This window comes from Patagioenas fasciata, chromosome 4 (genome assembly GCF_037038585.1).
Source record: "Patagioenas fasciata isolate bPatFas1 chromosome 4, bPatFas1.hap1, whole genome shotgun sequence".
Lineage (NCBI taxonomy): Eukaryota > Metazoa > Chordata > Aves > Columbiformes > Columbidae > Patagioenas > Patagioenas fasciata.
The window spans coordinates 75,248,179-75,266,095 of record NC_092523.1 but is presented as its reverse complement, the minus strand read 5'-3'; the positions used below and the strand labels follow the sequence as shown (position 1 = coordinate 75,266,095).

General features: G+C 40.7%; 2 protein-coding genes and 1 long non-coding RNA gene across 14 annotated transcripts in view; all 3 read left to right on the top strand.

Annotated features, from left to right (window-relative positions):
* The window catches only part of GSTCD (glutathione S-transferase C-terminal domain containing), a 46,330-nt gene extending 45,055 nt beyond the window's left edge, over positions 1-1,275 (top strand). For all 9 annotated transcript variants that reach the window (XM_071808223.1, XM_065836546.2, XM_071808219.1 and 6 more), the window contains one exon: positions 211-1,275. In XM_071808223.1, the coding sequence (XP_071664324.1) occupies positions 211-347 (137 nt within the window). In that variant the 3' untranslated portion in view covers positions 348-1,275. The remainder of the gene's footprint in view (positions 1-210) is intronic.
* A 10,151-nt stretch (positions 1,276-11,426) lies between these two features.
* LOC139827852 (uncharacterized) lies at positions 11,427-14,747 on the top strand. Its single transcript, XR_011738930.1, has 3 exons — positions 11,427-12,015; positions 12,559-12,731; positions 14,679-14,747. It is a non-coding gene; the product is annotated as an uncharacterized lncRNA (long non-coding RNA).
* A 1,817-nt stretch (positions 14,748-16,564) lies between these two features.
* NPNT (nephronectin) overlaps positions 16,565-17,917 on the top strand; it is a 49,507-nt gene continuing 48,154 nt past the window's right edge. Inside the window, exon 1 of one of the 4 annotated variants that reach the window (XM_071808225.1) lies at positions 16,565-16,808. In XM_071808225.1, the coding sequence (XP_071664326.1) occupies positions 16,738-16,808 (71 nt within the window). In that variant the 5' untranslated portion in view covers positions 16,565-16,737. The remainder of the gene's footprint in view (positions 16,809-17,917) is intronic. The other 3 variants (XM_065836548.2, XM_071808227.1, XM_065836549.2) reach the window with 3 other exon arrangements.

Here is a 17,917-nt window from a genome sequence, read left to right as displayed (position 1 = left end):
TACAAGTCACAGATGTGATTCAGAACTATTAATGACTCTGTATTTGAAATAAAACAGATAAGATAGGGTTTTTTTTTAAGTGGATTTGGAACTTATTTTTTAAATGAATTACTGAAGTGTTTTCCCAACATTGAATATTAAAGTGCACTTTTTTCTGATAATGGTTTTACATTTTAAGAGTTTCCATGCTCTCCTTTGCTCTTGTTTTAGGAAAGCAGTGTATGGGGCTTGTGGATCTGGATCGGGCATGGGCTGCAGAAGAACACAACTACTCTGTGCAGGTTATATCTATGGAGCCAGAGAGTTGTTCTCCAAAGAACAATATGCTTGTGGGCATCCCTATGTAGAGTGTGAAACTTGCATTTGATTTGAAGATGAACATAAATCTTCAGTGTATAATGACGTTTGGCAGATACAAGCACAGCTGGGAACCAGACATCACGCATCTTGAAGCCATTGTGTTTGGAAAAGGAAGCAGCACAAAAAGGCTTAGAAAGTGAACTGCATGTGGAGCATCACAAACTGTACTTGTAATGTGTCATTAGGCAGCTTTTGGTTCTACTGAGGAGTTTCTGGATCTAATGACTGCGCATGGAGTCATCTGTCTGTGAAGGTTTAGAAAAGAGTTGGTCTTATTGAAGGGAAAGTGCTGTCTTGGCTGCTTTCACATTGCATTCATGATCAAAACTGCATTTGCCTTCCTAAGCAGAGCCGTTATCAGCCAACAATGCACATCAGAAAAGATAAAATTTAAGGCGTTAGTGAAGAAGGCTGTGCAACAGGTGGTGGCTTGGCTTTGCTGAAGAATACCACACTACTGGAGGAAGGTGATTTTTACTCAAAGTTCATCAGAATACTTCGGGCATCATTCTGCATACCAAAAATGTATTCTAACTTACCAATCTTTTTAAAAGACTTAAAAATTCTCTTTAAATATTACACAAGGACTCTGTAACAAAGCATTTGAAAGTGTCTTTAGTTAAAGAAAGCAAACCTCTAATTATCCATTGACCAGATAATGGGAGCTAGTACGATGTCAGCAAATGGATACTTCACTGCCACCGCTGCTAATGGAAGTGTGTTGCTTCACATTCTTAAGAAACGTGATGTCAGAAGAAATTTTTAAGGACAGTTCATGTGTCTCTGTGCGTTGTCTTCATTGATTTTATATTCAGTTTAAAATTTGAGCCATGTTGCAGTTGTGGAAGCATTTGAAAGGATCAGCCATAGTCATGTTACTGTAAAACAAAAATAAATATTCTTCTGTGCTCTGAATAGTAGGCAGTTTTCTACCCTAGTTTAAAATCATCTTTTGACACTAACACAATGGAAAAGAGCTCCTCATGAGATTTTTACTGCATGCTTATGAGTTTGATATATTTATGAATTCTGCCATGGATTAATTTAAATATATCTGAATTGTGGTCAGTATCAACGTGTGCATGTGGGAAACAGAATTACAAAGAATAGGTATTGAAGGAAAAGGAAGGATTCTGAAATATTTTGTTCTTCATTAAACTTATCTCTAAAGCGTCTAAATGTGAAGACTGAAGGGAGGCTGCACACTTAGTTGGAAGCACGAAGGTGAGCATGTAGCTATGAATACATACCTTTAGATAATGACAGAGTACCTTTTCTGCAACTTTTTATAGTTACAGGAGTAACTGGAGGTTGGGAGACTATATATTAAATATAAAATATGAAGCAATACCAATTACCTCCAGGATTTTCTCATACTTGCTCAAAGATAACTCAGGGTCTAAGATAGCAGTATGTCAATTCTGATCATTACTCATGTTAAAATACTTTATTTAGAACTCCAGATGCTATGTCTGGAGTGATAAAATGTGTCTTCTGGAATTCTCTAGGTTGCTACAGTAGACATGCATGCAGAAGAATGGAAAATGGGTATGGAATGCAGAGCTAGAACAAAAAATACCTGGAGTGAGCCCTTTGTATTTTCCCAGGGAGATACAGCTGGTAGTTGCTGAGTGGAGCGGACATACAAGTCATGGGTACGTAAGTAGGGACGGGTCATGGCGTATGTAAGTACCAAAGCGTAACAATGCAGTGACAGCCCAGAGAGCTGTGCCACGCGTGTCCCCCACCCACAGAAACATGCTTGCGGTGGAGACTCAATTGTTTCAGCACTAAGGAAGCATTTCATCAGCAGGTTGTAAAATTCTGCACCTATATATGGGACAACCATATGTAAGATGTATTGCAACCCAATTTTATTAGATTCACCGTAAAAATCTTGTAAAACATTTACGTTATCCACTGATCAAAATGCATAGATAAACCACCTGCAGAAAAGAACCGTTACTGTTTCCCACTTAACAAATCTGAAGGTTGAAAGATGCTGCTGATGTGGTGACATCATGCTGATGTAATATCATTTGCTCCCCTTTTTAGATCTGCTGTACCTATGTACTTCTCTGCCACCTGTGTTTGCTTAGTTCACAGCAAGTACATTGGAGTATAGAAATAATTTATTGCTGATCATATTACTCCTGATACAGCTTTTTTTTTTTTAATTATTCCTTCTTTTTGCTGGATGTGTTTTTGAGTTTGGAATCCATTCATCCACATTAATGGTGTTGGTGTGTTGGTGAGGATTGAGTTAAATTTCTCGAAGCTCAGAAAAAAAAGATCTCTGTTCTGTCTGCTTTCAGAATCAGAGTGCAATTAAATGAGTGGTGAAGTCACAGAATCTTACACATATGAAAACTAAAATAGTAATTAGGATGCTGTGTATGTGATCATGAAATTGGATAGCTGCAAAAAACTTGCTAGTTGCAAAAGGGTTAGAAATAGATATAGCATACAGAAAAAAGGCATTTATCCTTAGCTATATTCACTTCATATGCCAAAGTCTAATTTCAGAAACTGTTTTTAGCGTTTTTGTACACTTCATCAAAAAACTTAGTTTGCATTGAAATTCTAATACTTTTGTCAGTTCTAAGTGGTTGCCGTTTTATCTTCCTATTTGTGTGCTATTACAGCTCCCCATTTTCTTACTTCCCCTCTCCAGTACTAGTTTTCGAACCCACATCTTTACCTTGCATGTGTTGGAACAGCATTCCATACATATTTTTAACCGCTAACGGCTTTTTCTGAGTGTTAAATTGTCAATTTAAAATAACATGCCAGTGTACTTAACATGCCCTTTATTCTGTGATTGTGGTAATTTTTAACATTTTTATTTGTATTTGATTGCATTTGCTACATTGAGTGTTGTAACATGTCATTCCATATGATAATGAGAATTTGGAGGCTTTTGTAAGGAATATATTTTTGAATTTATGAAGATAGAGTAGGTAACTGTACTTTGAACTGTTGCAACTACAACTGTGTTGTAGCTCAAACACCTTCAGTTATGGCAATATAAGTTTATATTCAAGAGAAATGCAATTGTCCAGTCACGGACACAGGAGACAAAAGAAAAGCAGCTCTGTTAAATGAAAGTAATAAATAGGAAAATACATATCAAAGGTAAACAATACAACGGTAAATTCATCTGTGCCATAGAACAGAAAACTCAAACATTAGCTTTCCCTTATCTCCAGCATTGTCTTGTTGCCCAACTTTTGATGCGTTTCTCACTTTTGGTGGTTTTTCCTTGGATTTCTGTCATTTTGTTCATCCCCAAACGGTAGCATGTCAAAGGCCTCAGCATGACTCCAGTTACAGATGTGTCATTTTGGCATGATTAGGGATTAACGTGCTAGAACAAATGTTCCTAAAGTGATGTTGCACATAAGAAAAAGGAGAGAGAACGTTTGTAGCTTTAGCGCTTGTGTGGGGAGGCGATACCTCTTTTTATTAGGAGGCTACAAAATTAGATGAAAATCATAGACTTAGCAGGTTGGAGGCGTTCCAAGAGGCCTTGCTCCGTTATTTTCCGGGGGATGGAAGGGAGGGTGACCTGCATATAGTTCCCTGTGTTGTCCTTTCAGAAATCATTGGTGAACCTACCTGGGCTTTGCAACTTCTCAAAGACAATAAAGAGAAGCCTCATGATCATACCAGCCACCTCTCCCAGTCCTCTCAGATGTGTCCTATCTACTGCTGTGGGCTCGGATTAGAAAGCAGCACCTAAGTGGAGGAGAAAGGTTGTGATATGATGGGAAATGTTAAACATGGAGGAAATGCATACACTTTTCTCCCCTATTGAATAAACATGACAAGTCTAAAATTAACTTCACTCATTTAAAAAAAAAAAAAAGAACAAGAAACCACATAATAACCACTCTGCTGAGGCACATCTGACTTTTATCAGATGTTTTAGCCCAATATTTTCAAGACAGCCAGGGTACTTTTGGTGCAGGCGTGTGGAGAAGACCAGGGGGTGTAACTAGGGAAGGGTGAATTGAATGGCGGATGGTTATTTGAGATACTCCAGCTGTGGAACTCACTCCCTTTAGCAACTTAGTTTCCTTACCCCTCCCATTTGTTTGTAGAGAGGTTTTTCATCTGGTATTTCCTGGACTGTGGAGCATTTCTGGGTTATCTATGGCTGTTTGAATTGATAGTTGTAAGAGCTGTTTCTGTGTGTTTTTATGACAAACTGACCTACTATTTGGTTGGATTTAGTCTATAAAAATATGTATTAAAACACAAGCATAAGGTGAAGAAAATAATATAGGTGATTTTAATAGCTTGTATACAAAGAATCAAATTATTTTGCAAAGAAAATACAAAAGTGGTGGTCTGGGATAATGTAACCAACTTCCTGTAGAACTCTAGGGGTGCCAATAAGTTGGTAAGCTTAAAGGTAAGTGATCTTGTTTATAACACGCATGGTTTTATGTGGCATCTATATTGAGACAATGGAATTCCCCATGACAAACTATCACTGAGCCAGGTTTTAAATAGGGGTTTTTAAAATAAGGATAATGAAGTTATCCATAGTTAAAATAGATGGTAGGGAAGGATGACGGGGGATGGAAGCCTCATGTTTTAGAACCTAAGCCAAGAACTTCGAGCCAACTGCTGTTCACTGAAAACATAATCACTCCTTTCTCAGAGGCCTCCAGTCTGGACCGCTGTTGGCAACCAGAAGAATCAAAGTTCTGATTCACTGTTGCAAATTCCAGGCGCCTTCCTTTAATTGAGGTCTGCACTGGCTGCCTTCTGAAAATTAACTTCTATTCTTTGACCACTAAAAGGCTGTTGAACTGCACAGCTTCTGGTTATTATGGTTTTTGTCCAGCTGACATGATTTTTTTAGGTACTTCAGCATAAACTGTAGATTTCTTTCATGAATAGATACCCATTTTCATACCCCTGCAGTGTTGCAGTTCCTGAGTTATAATGCATATACATGGCTGCGGTACAATATAAATTTGGATGGTGACATAATGGGCTGGTAATAACTCCTCGTGTATTTTATTGACGTTGCTTTCTTAAACAAAATCACATCAGCTATAGACTACTCCTGTTGCCTAAGAAGCTGGTGGTTATAGTAGGTGTGTGTAATTTTGCACATTGCTTTTGCATGCTTTTGGCTGGCTTTGTAGAAATAGCTAATGTTTGGCACCCATGAAGGTTGTTTTTATTCATCTGGCATGTTCCTATTCAAATACCCGTTTCATGTGGTCACCGACTATAGAAATAGTTAAACAATACTGTAAATGGACATGTTTTCTTTGTTGGGATGATCGCTGACACACTGAATTCTTTTCATTAAGTAATTTGACCGCAAGCATCTCTTTACTTTGGAAAAAGAAGAGGAAAAAAAGCTCTACCAAGTAGATTTTTCTCTCAGTTTTCATATTTGCAGTGCTTGTATAGAGGGATATAATTAGAATTTCAGGGTAAATTACGCAAAGTATTGGATGAAAATCAAGGCTAAAGTAAACATTCAATTCCTCTTTTTTGCATTTGACCATTACAACCAAACATTAGGTTATAAATAGATACCTCATCCATGTTGGAGTAACATTTCATGTTCAAAGTGTAATATGAGTCTGGAAAAGAAAATCCTTTTAAAAGTTATTTAAAGCAATTATGCAATTTGAAACTTTCGGTTAGTTTATGAATCTATTACAATTGGATTACTTTTATATGCTTTGTAATAAATACCAAAAAGCCCTCTAAAGTTAAACATGTTCCAGCTTAATAATCCTTACTGAGAGATTATGCAACTGCAGTTGTTTTTAGCTCTTGATAATCTTACATTTGTAGGATATCTATATATTAGTAGTATACACAATAGCTGCTGTTAAAAGAATAAATACCATTGACACGTATACTGTCAACCTGATGGACATAAATCATCTAATTAATTTGATTTTAGCACTTTGTCTGAAAGAAGTGGGAGCATTCAAGCTCTGAGGATAACACACAGCACCATTCTGTGTCTGCCATCCTTATTCTGAATTTGCTGCTCTGTGTAGAGATCACTAGAAAGTATAGTTTTAAAATCTTTCAGGATAGTCGGTCTTGTGCATCTGATCTTGAAGAATGTTACTGTCTTTCCAAATGTCATGTTAACCATGAAAATGTAACCATACACATGTGCAAAGTTTCAATGACTGACTACCTACCTTTTTCTACAGGGAAGAGTCAATGAAGTGCAGAAAGTAGCAAGACAAAGTTTTTAAGCTATTGCTGTCTAGCTGTTTTTGAACAGTAACACTTTATTCCTGGGTGATCAAATACCCTAGACTCATGCCTTACATGAAGCACAGCAGGTTTTCTATGAGTGCTCTCTGGCTCTCCCGATTGTATGTACGTTCCACACATTGAGAAAGAGTAGAAAATACCTTTCTTTACTCAGTATTTGATTTGAACCAAGAAAATAAAAGCTGAAGGTTTCACTCATGAGCCAAGCAGGAAAAAACTACTCAGAGCAGCAAATGCCAGGAGATGCTAGTTTAATTCTAAGCTATACTCCAGAACCTGTTTTGCTGTCACGGTGTGAAGAGTGAGAAAATCAGTCAGGCTTTGACACACAGGAGAACTCTACATTTCTATAACCTCTCTCCTTGATGAAACATGTCCCTAGTGCACAGTGGTGGAGTCTTCTTTGAGGCTGTGTGTAATGTAGAGAGTTGCTCGACAAGTGTGCACATCTAATATTTTATTCATGTCAGTAATGCTGTTAATGTTGGGGATATGATTCATAGACTAAGTAAAAGTTCATTATAACTAGGTTTGTCTTCAAATATTTGTTGGTTTGAATCCCCAAATCATAAACTTCTGGGACCCAGGAACTAGAGGTTAGCATCGTTAATGTCATTTACAGTACGAGCAAAACTGATCGTTTAAGTGGACTTCCTTTGCTTCCTGATTTAACTTGTTTAAAATGTATTCCCTTTTCTTTACATGATCATTGCCTTTAGTTTCAGTAAAAGTAGAAACCAAGTACTGTGCAAGCTTGACAGTCTAATTTTCTGATGGGAAGTTGACATTCTTTAACTGCACTGAAAGGAGAAATGACACCTCATTTATCTGGATAGCTTCTCTCTGTCTTTGAGAGCTGACAGTGTGTCAGTTTAAAGGTGCAGCTTTTACACTATTCATATTATTGCAAAATATTTCAGAATAGTTCAGGCTATAGTTCTTGAAAGAAGCTAAAGCTTTTTATTGACACTTTCCCATCTCTTTTCAACTCTAATACTTTCCCTATTTGACCAAGCATAGTTCTCTCTCATGGTTATTTATGTATTAGAACTAAAAAGACAGGAGTAGAATTCAGTTTCTGAATGTGACAGGAACCAACTTTCCTAGTTGCATCTTCTGTCTGTCCATAGAACTGTTCATTAATTTTGTCATTAATTCTATTACCTGTGGATTGTGCTGTTTAAAGCTCTACAGGGCCCTTTAAAATTTGGACTGTTTTCCATTTGTCCTAGGACATTTTGATATGGTCTGCAAACCAGTTTTTATAATCGTCGACAGATTTGTTCCAGTCTCTTTCTTAGGTTTCCCCTCTCCTTTCATGCTAACCGTTACAATTTGGTTTCTATTCCTGAAATTTTCTCATTTTTCCTTCTTCAGAGCATCTTCATCACTGATAGAAAAAGCTTCTAGTTTGGTGCACCCAGTTCATCTCAGCTGGAACGATTGTATTTCTCTACCTTATAAAAGTTGCAGTTCAGGAAAATTCATTTTATTTCATCAGTTTATTTCATCAGTTTTATTTCAGTTTTTTTTTTTCATCAGTTTTATTTCATCAGGTTTATTTCATCAGTTCAGGTCTGTGTCAAATTGCATTTTAAAACTGAATCCCAAATTTATTGTCTCCTCTCAAAAGATATCCTTGAAAACCCCTAGAAGTCTTTAGAAGTGTTATTTGGACTACCTTACTGTTTTTCAATCTTCAAGAAGAATATAGTACAAAGTAAAATTAAATGTTCCTGCATTTTTTAGCAGAATGTAGAAGAATGAGTAACTGTCTACCAAACCCTGTAGATAACCCTGGAACTGCTTCATTTCCTTTCATACTGAGGACTTAAACCCATCTTAAATCTTTTCCATTCTCTTATCTCTCACAATGTATTCTGAAGACATGAATTTCATGCACGTTTTAGTCTCTCAAATCCTACCTAATGAAAACCACAAACAAAATCTGTGATGCTGAAAGGCATTGAAAGGCTCACAAGCAGCCAGCTGTGCGATAATCGTCATACCAGTCGTGTGCTTCATTCAACTATTACCACACTATACCTCTATCAGATCTTTTTTGGTTTTGACTTATAACAAAAACTTTATTGACGAGACAATGGACACAAAGTGAAGCACAGAAGATTCCATCTGAACTTCAGGAAATGCTTTTTCACTGTGAGGGTGGCTGAGCACTGGCATTGGGTTTTCCACCCTTGTGGAGTCTCCATCCTTGGAGCTATTCAAAAGCTGCCTAGACATGGTCCTGGACAACCAGCTGTAGGTGACCCTGCTTGAAGAGAGGGCTTGGACCAGATGATCTACAGAGATCCCTTCTAACCTCAACTGTTCTGTGATTCTATGAAACAGTGATAGAAATACTCAGCTGTCCACAAGTTCTTTCAGAGATTGCAGTTACATAGAGTTGAACAGTGGAGCTGAGTCAACAAAATAACTATATGAAAACTCACCCTCAGAGCATGCACGGTAGGTTTTCTTGCCTACTAGTCCCCCTTGGTATCTCAGAACGTACTAGGAGTTTTCTGTATGTCAAAACAAGATTGAAATTAATTAAGGAATTCAGTCAATTAGACAAACCCATTTTCCCTTTGAGAACTGCGACTTAAACTCATTTATATAAGTAGTTCTATGTCAATTTATCAGCAATCAGTAGCAGAGGATACATCTCATTACACAGCTGTAGCTCAGCTCAAGTGAGCAAAGTTACAGCACCTGAAACCAAATGAAACAGGGAAAAACCAGGACCCCGAGTGATGGGTATATTTTCAGTTGATTTATTCTCCATTTCTCAGAATTTGTGTAACCTTTCAGGTTCAATAAGAAAAAAAAATCCAAAGGATTATGTTAAAGTAATACTTGATAATTTCTCTCTGGAAAGTCATTTTTATAATTTATAAATTACAGCATACCTGTATTAATATATGAACCTCCTGTTTTTTTCTTTGTCTGATATTGGCAATGAGCCCAAGGCATGGGGAAAAACAAAGTTACAAAAACAGTGGGGTAGTCCATACCGATATCTTATGCTACTGTAAATCATTTCCTTCTGGTTCTGCATCTCCCGCTGTATTTCTTGCTGTAAGGAGTATATTTCATGAGCAGAAACAACTGAATCTGTGCTGCAGTAGATTATTTTCTTCTTTTGTGCTAAAGACAATTTTGGTAACTTTTCAGGCCGATTTATGGCTGTTCTTATATGTTAAAATGCTTACATAGCCCAAGAAGTCCTAGCTTGCAGTCTGGGCTCATGGAAAAGAAAACTTATGTGAAGTTGATAATTATTTCAGGTAATATACAGAACAGTTGGCCTGCTTGATTCAAATCGGTTTACATTAGAACTGTGGTCAAGAACATCTTCATGGAGTTCTCTTCTGTTAATGTTGCCTTTTTCTTTTGTTAGACTTACAGCAGAAAATGTGATGTTAAGTTTGGTTTCAGCTCACGTACTTGTGGCTTTTTGATTCGTAACAGCTTTTCTGTATAGTTATCTTCTGTATGACATATGGGACTCTTTTCCTGTTTTGTTTTATGTGTATTTTCTTTTAGTTATAGATAGTTATCTGGTGATTTGATTTTTGCTTTGTGATTTATTTTTTTAAATAATCTGTCATCAGCCTTTAAGATTGTTGAACAAAGACTTTTATGCACTTTTTGCCCATGAAGGAGACGGTATACTGTTGATTCTGAGTGTTGCCCAATATGTGTATTTTCTTACCATATAATTAATATTTCTTTGGTAATTTCCAGTCAGGCTAAATGTCTTGTTTGTGCATTGGTTTTGGTCTCTTCACTCTGACTGCTAAGTGCATGAAGCCCCTGGAGATGATGGTACTTTAGGTGACAGTGTATTAGTGATGTATAGAACGTTTTTCTTGTGTTTAAGTGTCTGGTCTCCAGAGGAGAGGAGACACCATCAGATATTGGCTGCATGGTGTAAGACCGGACATGAAGAGCTGTAGTACAATCTGCAAAACACACCCCATAAAGCTATAGGAGTTGTATTGGACTCAGTGTATTATTGGAACACTAGGACCTTACAAAGATTAAATGGAAAACGCTCATACGGGACCATGACTATGCCAGGCTCCTTAGGAAACTTAGTCCTACTTCCTTTTCACCAAACCCAGCTAGTTTGATGTGAGGCTTTCCCAAAGGCTGACTGAACTAGAGCACTGAATAATGAGAACTAACTGATTGAAACAACCTCGAGTAGATAATGATGCTAATGTGGTGGTGTGGGCATTCTAGTCAGTGCTGACAATCATATTGACTGCATAAAAGTTTGTCGGTCATTCATTCAACAGATTCCTAAAGCTTTCTTCTCTTTCTCCCTTTTGCAGACAGCCTCAGGGGCTGTGTGCATGCTTTCCTGCTCCATCTACAAAGGCATTCCCAATTGTTTCACTCACATGCAGAATTCACGCCAGTTCAACCCTGTTGCTTGTCTGCAGCAGGGATCGATGCCATGTCATTTCTGGTCTTGTCCACAAAGAAATTTCTCAAGCCCATGTTTTCCAACAGTTGCATCCCCTTCATGGCCAGCATCACCGAGAGGTGCAGGATGTCTAAGGCTGCGATTAGTGCAGGCAGTTTGGCACCATTTTTTGAAGCTGGCTGTGCTGTCCCTCACCATCCTCCTGACGATGTCTTTTGCATCGCTTGCAGATTTTTCTGCATATAGTGATTGTATTCCAAGTAAGGCCAAGTAGACTGATTCCCTAATGAACAGAGTAATGTTAAATTTGGGGGATTATCATTCATATCCCCCATATCCACCTTTGGTACAAAAATGGATAACGTGGACAGTTAGAAATAATTTTAAAAGACATATGCAAAAGGGAATTTGGAATTTTACTGGGCTTCAAAGGGAAAATTATTGTTTATTTATAAGGGAAAATAAATTCTTCACAGTGTAATGAAATGCAGGAAACTTCAACACAAATACCACTTGTAGCTTTTAGAGAAGGATCAAGTGTGCGAGGAAAAAAGCTTATTGCAAAAGGCAAATTAATTCAGTGGACCTGATGCAGAAAAAGCATTTGGAAGATTTTGAACTAGTATTTCCAGAGCACAGTGTTATCTGTACAGAAGATAATTTGATACTACAGTGTTTTATAGTTTGGATGTTTTTCCTACCCTTTCAAGTAGGTCTACAAAGAGAGAGGTGGATTAAAAAGACTGATTAAGCTGACTGAATTGCTGGATTTTCTTGATACCTTGCAGTTTTCCTACTAGCATGGGACTGACAGAGGTTGTTACCTAACGTGTGATGGAGATATTTACTCAGTAAATACTACTTTTAAATCTCCCATATGCAAAGTTGGTTGAAGAGCTGAACTGCATAGCCCCAGGGGAAGAGTAATGACATTGAAAGTCTCATAGGTAATTTGGACTTGGATTCTTTTCTTCTGTTCCATTTTGCAAGAAGTGCACGTTGCATTAGCATCACAAATGCAGAATATGATCATGCTTACCAGTAACTACAAATCAAGTGGTTTTTACACTTGTCATAGTGTGATTTAGTGACTTGGGATAGTGTGCTATTTGTGGTTAACTTGCTTAGCCTCAATGAGGGTGAAATACTCAGAAGGGAGGAAGGATGGATTTGTGGTTTAAGTATGAAATTGGAAAACAGGAGTTGTATTTTTGGTTTGATGACAGATTATTTGATTTGCGGGAAAATAATTTTCTGTTCGTTAATTTCTGCTTATGTAAATGGGACAGTTACAAACAGTATTGCCTGATTCCACTGAATTAAGACAAATTTTAAAGTAATTTCTGTGTGATTTCTGTCCTGTCTGCCATCTCTACCAGTATCTGTCAGTCCAGCATACAGTCTTCTCAGCACATTTTTCTTAGTATTGCCTGTCCAGTCAATGAGAGTATTCCAGAAACTGTTTTTGTTCTGTGTTTTTTCCCCCTCAGGAATGGTTATAACCACAAAGAGTGTATCAGAAACCTGTATTTAGCCCTACAGCTGAAGTTTTGAACCCTGGGACTGCCAGGCACAACCTACCCCAAGTGAATAAGCAGTATTGTTCAAGAGGAGCAGATCCCACACAGACAAGAAAAGTTCATTTCACTTGAGAAAACTATATGTAAGCTTCATTTCATTAGAACGGGGTTTCCTGTTGTTTACATGCTTTTTTAGTTGATATTACATGTATTACCTGTTATATATATTGCTTATGACATTGGTTCTTTAATGGAGTTTAATGCTGCCCTGTATTGGGTTTTTTGAAAAATACAGGTACTGTACTGAGTGGTATTTCCAACACATTCCCGTCTGCATTGTATAACTGTAGTGTGCCAGACGCCACTCTCATCACACTTGCCATCCCAGAAGCAGCAGTTGTCATCACCACTGTTACTCTCCTTGCAGCAGAATTGGCACGCCCCCTTCTTTAGAGCATTTCTTCGCTCTCTGCCGCCTTATCGCAAAATTCAGTTTTATGTGTAGTCAGATGTGTCTTTATGACTTACGGTGTAGAATACAGCAATATAATAGATACCTAGGGCTTCCTCCTTTGGGAAATTCTAGATAGTTCAGAACCTAATGAGCACAGGCAACTGCAAGTATTTTAAACTTGTCCTCTGCTCTCAACACAGAGTATCTTAACAAGACTAGAGTCTGGATTTTCACAAAAGGGTCTCAGCCTGTGTTCAATATATCCATGAGACTGAAAGTCTGAAATTAGGGTCATGGCTGATAGTGTGGCTTCTTTTGTGCAAGGTACATAAAGGTTTCTATGGGGGAATGGAGGAGAGTAAAATAAGCATGGTGGGAAGGATCCCTATGCTTGCATAAAATAAACACCTTTTCAGGCAAAATTTACCTTCCTAGTAGCAATTGCTGCATGTGTTTTGACTTCTTCATACACAAGAGTACAGTGTTGCTGTTCAAAATACTATGTCTTTCTCTTTATTTCTGCTTCACTATTGCTGATCTGCAGCAAAAAGCCTCACTACTGTGACCAGGAAGGCCAGTGGCATCCTGGGGTGTATTAGAAGGGGAGTGGTTAGTAGGTCGAGAGAGGTTTTCCTTCCCCTCTACTCTGCCCTGGTGAGACCCCATCTGGAATATTGGGTCTAGTTTTGGGCCCCTCAGTTCCAGAAGGACAGGGAACTGCTGGAGAGAGTCCAGCACAGGGCAACGAAGATGCTGAAGGAAGTGGAGCATCTCCTGTGTGAGGAAAGGCTGAGGGAGCTGGGGATCTTTAGCTTGGAGGAGACTGAGGGGTGACCTCATTAATGTTTACAGATATATGAGGGGTGAGTGTCATGAGGATGGAGCCAGACTCTTCTCGGTGACAACCAATGATAGGACAAGGGGTAATGGGTTCAAACTGGAACACAAGAGGTTCCACTTAAATTTGAGAAGAAACTTCTTCTCAGCAAGGGTAGCAGAACACTGGAACAGGCTGCCTAGGGAGGCTGTGGAGTCTCCTTCTCTGGAGACACTCAAAACCCACCTGGACACCTTCTTGTGTAGCCTCATTGAGGTGTTCCTGCTCCGGCAGGGGGATTGGGCTAGCTGATCTTTTGAGGTCCCTTCCAATCCCTGACATTCTGTCATTCTGTGGTAGCTGGGTATATGTCATCCACCCAAGTGCGTGATCTATTGCTACTGGACTTTTACTGCTAATGTCTTGCTGAACATCAGGTCAGCCCACCCTGGGGTTTCACCATTTGTCAGGCTTTCATACTGCTTCACAAAACATAAGGCACAAAAGTGCTCCTGGTGATACTTCTAGCACATCTCCATCTTCTTTATATTACCTTGATGCACACCCACACAGCAGTGGGGTGTGGAAGACAGCTTTATGCACCTTGAAATGTCAAGAGGTTTGGTTCTTTGCCAGCTCACTCAGTAATCGTTCTAGTATCCTGGATATGAGAAACTACATCATTAAGAAAACTCCATTGGCATTGATAAAGCATTGCCAAAATAAATGAATTAACAAATGACTGGATGTTCAGTCCCATTGATGGGTACAGAAGTGCAATACGTGATCTTTCAGCGGCTGGTTAACTTGTTTTTTCAGGCTGATCTTCCAAGAGCAGACAGTCTTAATTGGAGCAGGCACCACATCAGGCCAGCACACTAATATTAAGGTATGAGAGTGCCAAACACGCTGCTGAGGAAATCTTAAATACTCAGTGCAGTCTGGAGACATTAAATGATCTTACTATCGTTTGTGAGTATGCATGCTTTAAAGGAGTAGCATGTGCTTTAAAGTTGTGTATGTAAGTACCACTATGCAGCATTGCATGAAAGGAATTGATTTTATGACATGTCCCTTTGGACATCACTGGGAAAGTGTCAGGTTGCCCTAGACTGTTACTCACAGGGAAGTTCAAATGTTGCCTTTGGCACCTGTCCTGAACTTGGCTGCCGTGTAATTTGTGGACACTTTTTCTAGTAGTTGGAAAGATGCAGGCAGATGTTAGCAGAAAGAAATCCCTGTGGTTATCACAAGCAGGATTTATCCCCCTTTGCCCACAAAATCTTGACTGCCACTTCATCCTGCAAGGTCTGTTATTCCACATCATGCACCCAAGTGAGAAAAAAATGTGATCAATCAGTCAAGAGCTGGAAATCAGCTCTATATTTCAGGAAGAATCTAATTGGAGCCAGATGCTCTCCTGTCTTTCCCAAATGCCACTGTGTTGTTGTCTGACTGTCAGCTTCTCATGTGAATGAAGGGAACTGAGTTTGGTCCTCTGTGCAGTTTTTGTATCTGTCTGAGTCCTCTAAGGGGGTTTGCTTGTTATCAACGCATCAGTAACGAGTACCTTGCAAAATCATCACCTTGTAGCTTTACAGTTTGTGTCTGGTTGAGGCTGTGGACAGAAAGCAAAGGGAACGCATGGGCCTGAAAAGATGACAGAAAGAAGAGGAAGGAGTATTGATGGGGGCTTTCTGCTGCAAACTTGAGCAGAAAGTGGTAAAACCACTCTGGGGAAGGATATAATTTTCAAAAGCTCAATGGCGCAATTTGCATCTTGTGCACCTTTGTGTAGGGTTGCTGGAATTATCTGTGAAGTGTTCTGAACATGGAAAAATGCTCTATACAGAACTACCAGCTCAAATCTGAAGGCTGAAATTATATTTGGCATTCAAATGCTCTATAAAGGGTTTGGCTTTGTGTTACAACATAGCCCAGTTGATCTTTGTTTTCTGCTTCTAGGCTGCAGCCAGACCCTTGTAAGAACAGCTGATGAGCTTTAGCCTCGATTTAGCTACAAATCAAAACCAATGCTGTGACCTAGTCCAAGTTTTTGGCCCCATCTGTCTGTAATCAGAGGGATCTCAGATCAGTTCTGACCTTAAATTGGTGACAAGCTGTTATTTCAAGTGTCCCTCAGTAAGTCCCAAGAGGTGCAGATCATAGAAACGACACAAAAATAACTGCTGTGTTTTGCCATGTTGATGTGGTGTACAGATGCGGTTGTCACTCTTGGTAGTTGTGCTAGGATGTCACTCCACAGATAAATGTTTAAACTTGTTGCTTTTTTCTTCTGGATGAGGGCTATGACACCTTATGTCACACATGCCAACGTCTGAGAGCTATTGATAGGAGTGTGTGAGCCAAAAAAACAAAACAAAACACCGCATCTTGTAATTGTTTCAAAAAGCTTGATTCTGGGAGAAGTTTGGTTGGCAAAAAAAAAAAGCCAAATCTTAACACTCTTGGCTTTAGAGGTGCAGAGAGCAAACTTCGTGCAGTTCAAGCTGGAAAAGCTCATAAAAACAAAGCCCACCCTTCTTGGTGTCTTCAGGCTTCGGTTTTTGTTTCCTACAGCTCGCCCGGCCCCTGTCAGGAGGAGCTGGGGCTCCCACGCCAGGTGTCCCGGTGCGGCGGGCGCCCCTGCCGGGGACGGGCGGCGCGGCCGCTCCCCGTGCGGCGCCTCCTCCGCCAGGCGGGCGGGCAGACACACTGGGGTTCGCCGCCGCCGCTCCGGAGCCGTCGCAGCTCAGCCGGCGTCGGCGGCAGCCCGAGCCTCCCGCCCCGCAGTCCGCCTTGCAGGGCGCGGTGGGGGGCACCTCCGCCGCTGCTGCCCAGCCCGGGCTCCCTGGGCGGCCAGCCCGCCCCGCCGGCCATGGAGCTCTCCCTGCGGCTGCTCCTGGCGTCCTGCCTCTCCCTGGGGGCGGCCGGGGAGTTTGACAGAAGGTAGGCGCCGGCTCCCGCGGGCCGATGGTCGGGGACCGGGCAGGGAAGCTGGTGTTTCCTCGGGCAGGTCGGAGACGCCGCGGGGAGAGCGGAGGGGCCGGGGCTGTCCCCCGGGAGGGCAGCGGGCTCCGCCGGCTGCAAACGGCCCTCGGGCTCCGAACTGACACTAGAGCGCCGGGGCGCGAAATGGCGGCGGGGGGCTCGTTACAGGCGCCCGGAGCCCTCGGCGGGACTTGTCTCGGTGCTCCCGCCCCCGCAGCCGAGAAGAAGCGCCCGTGGGCACGGCCGGCGGGCTGAGGGCCCCGTCCGGCGGGCGGCTGCAGGTGGAGATGTGCGGCCGGGGAAACCCGGTGCCGCTCCCAGGGCTCCCCGGGACGGACTTTCTGCTCCCCGTCCCCCCGTCTTTGGCCCGCTCACAGCCGGTGCCGCGCGTTGCTCGGCAACCTAAATACGGGCTAAGGTATAAAAAGTTTATTGCTCTGGCAGGCTTGCGTCCTGCAAGAATTAAAAACAAAGCACTTTGCGTGCTGTAAGAGTAAAATTAATTTATTGACGCCTCGAGGCACTTGAAACAGAATATGGCGAAGATTGCGGCTCAAGTTTTGACATGAATCAGGGTGAAAATGAACGCTTGGAGAGCGTGTGCGTCGTGCGGAGCCGTGTCAGGTGTAGCGAGCGGCTGTGAGGCACCGTGGAGATCACTTCATGGATACTGCTTGAGTGGACAGTAGCAGTTCTGTGTGCGGATCAATCAGCCAACATGATCCCCTCTCCAAGGATTTAATTTCAGAATTTGTTCACATGAATTTCAGTTTGTTATTGAAAAATATTTAATGATTTATGCCAATGCTTTGTAATTGCTTGAGGCTGTGGTGTCTTTTCCTTGGACAAGGGAAGAATACGTCTCTCCTTTTGTATTCCTGTTTAACACCTCAGGAAGCTTTTGTTTTGACTTATTTTCTTTAACGTTTCAGTGAGAAAATTTGGCCATATATTGTGAAGTAAACCAAAGCTGAAACTTTACGATGGTGGTTTATTCTGTGTTATAAATTCTGTGATTCAGATTTCTGAAATTATTCAGTAATAGCCTGAGAGTGGCAGCAGTGAGC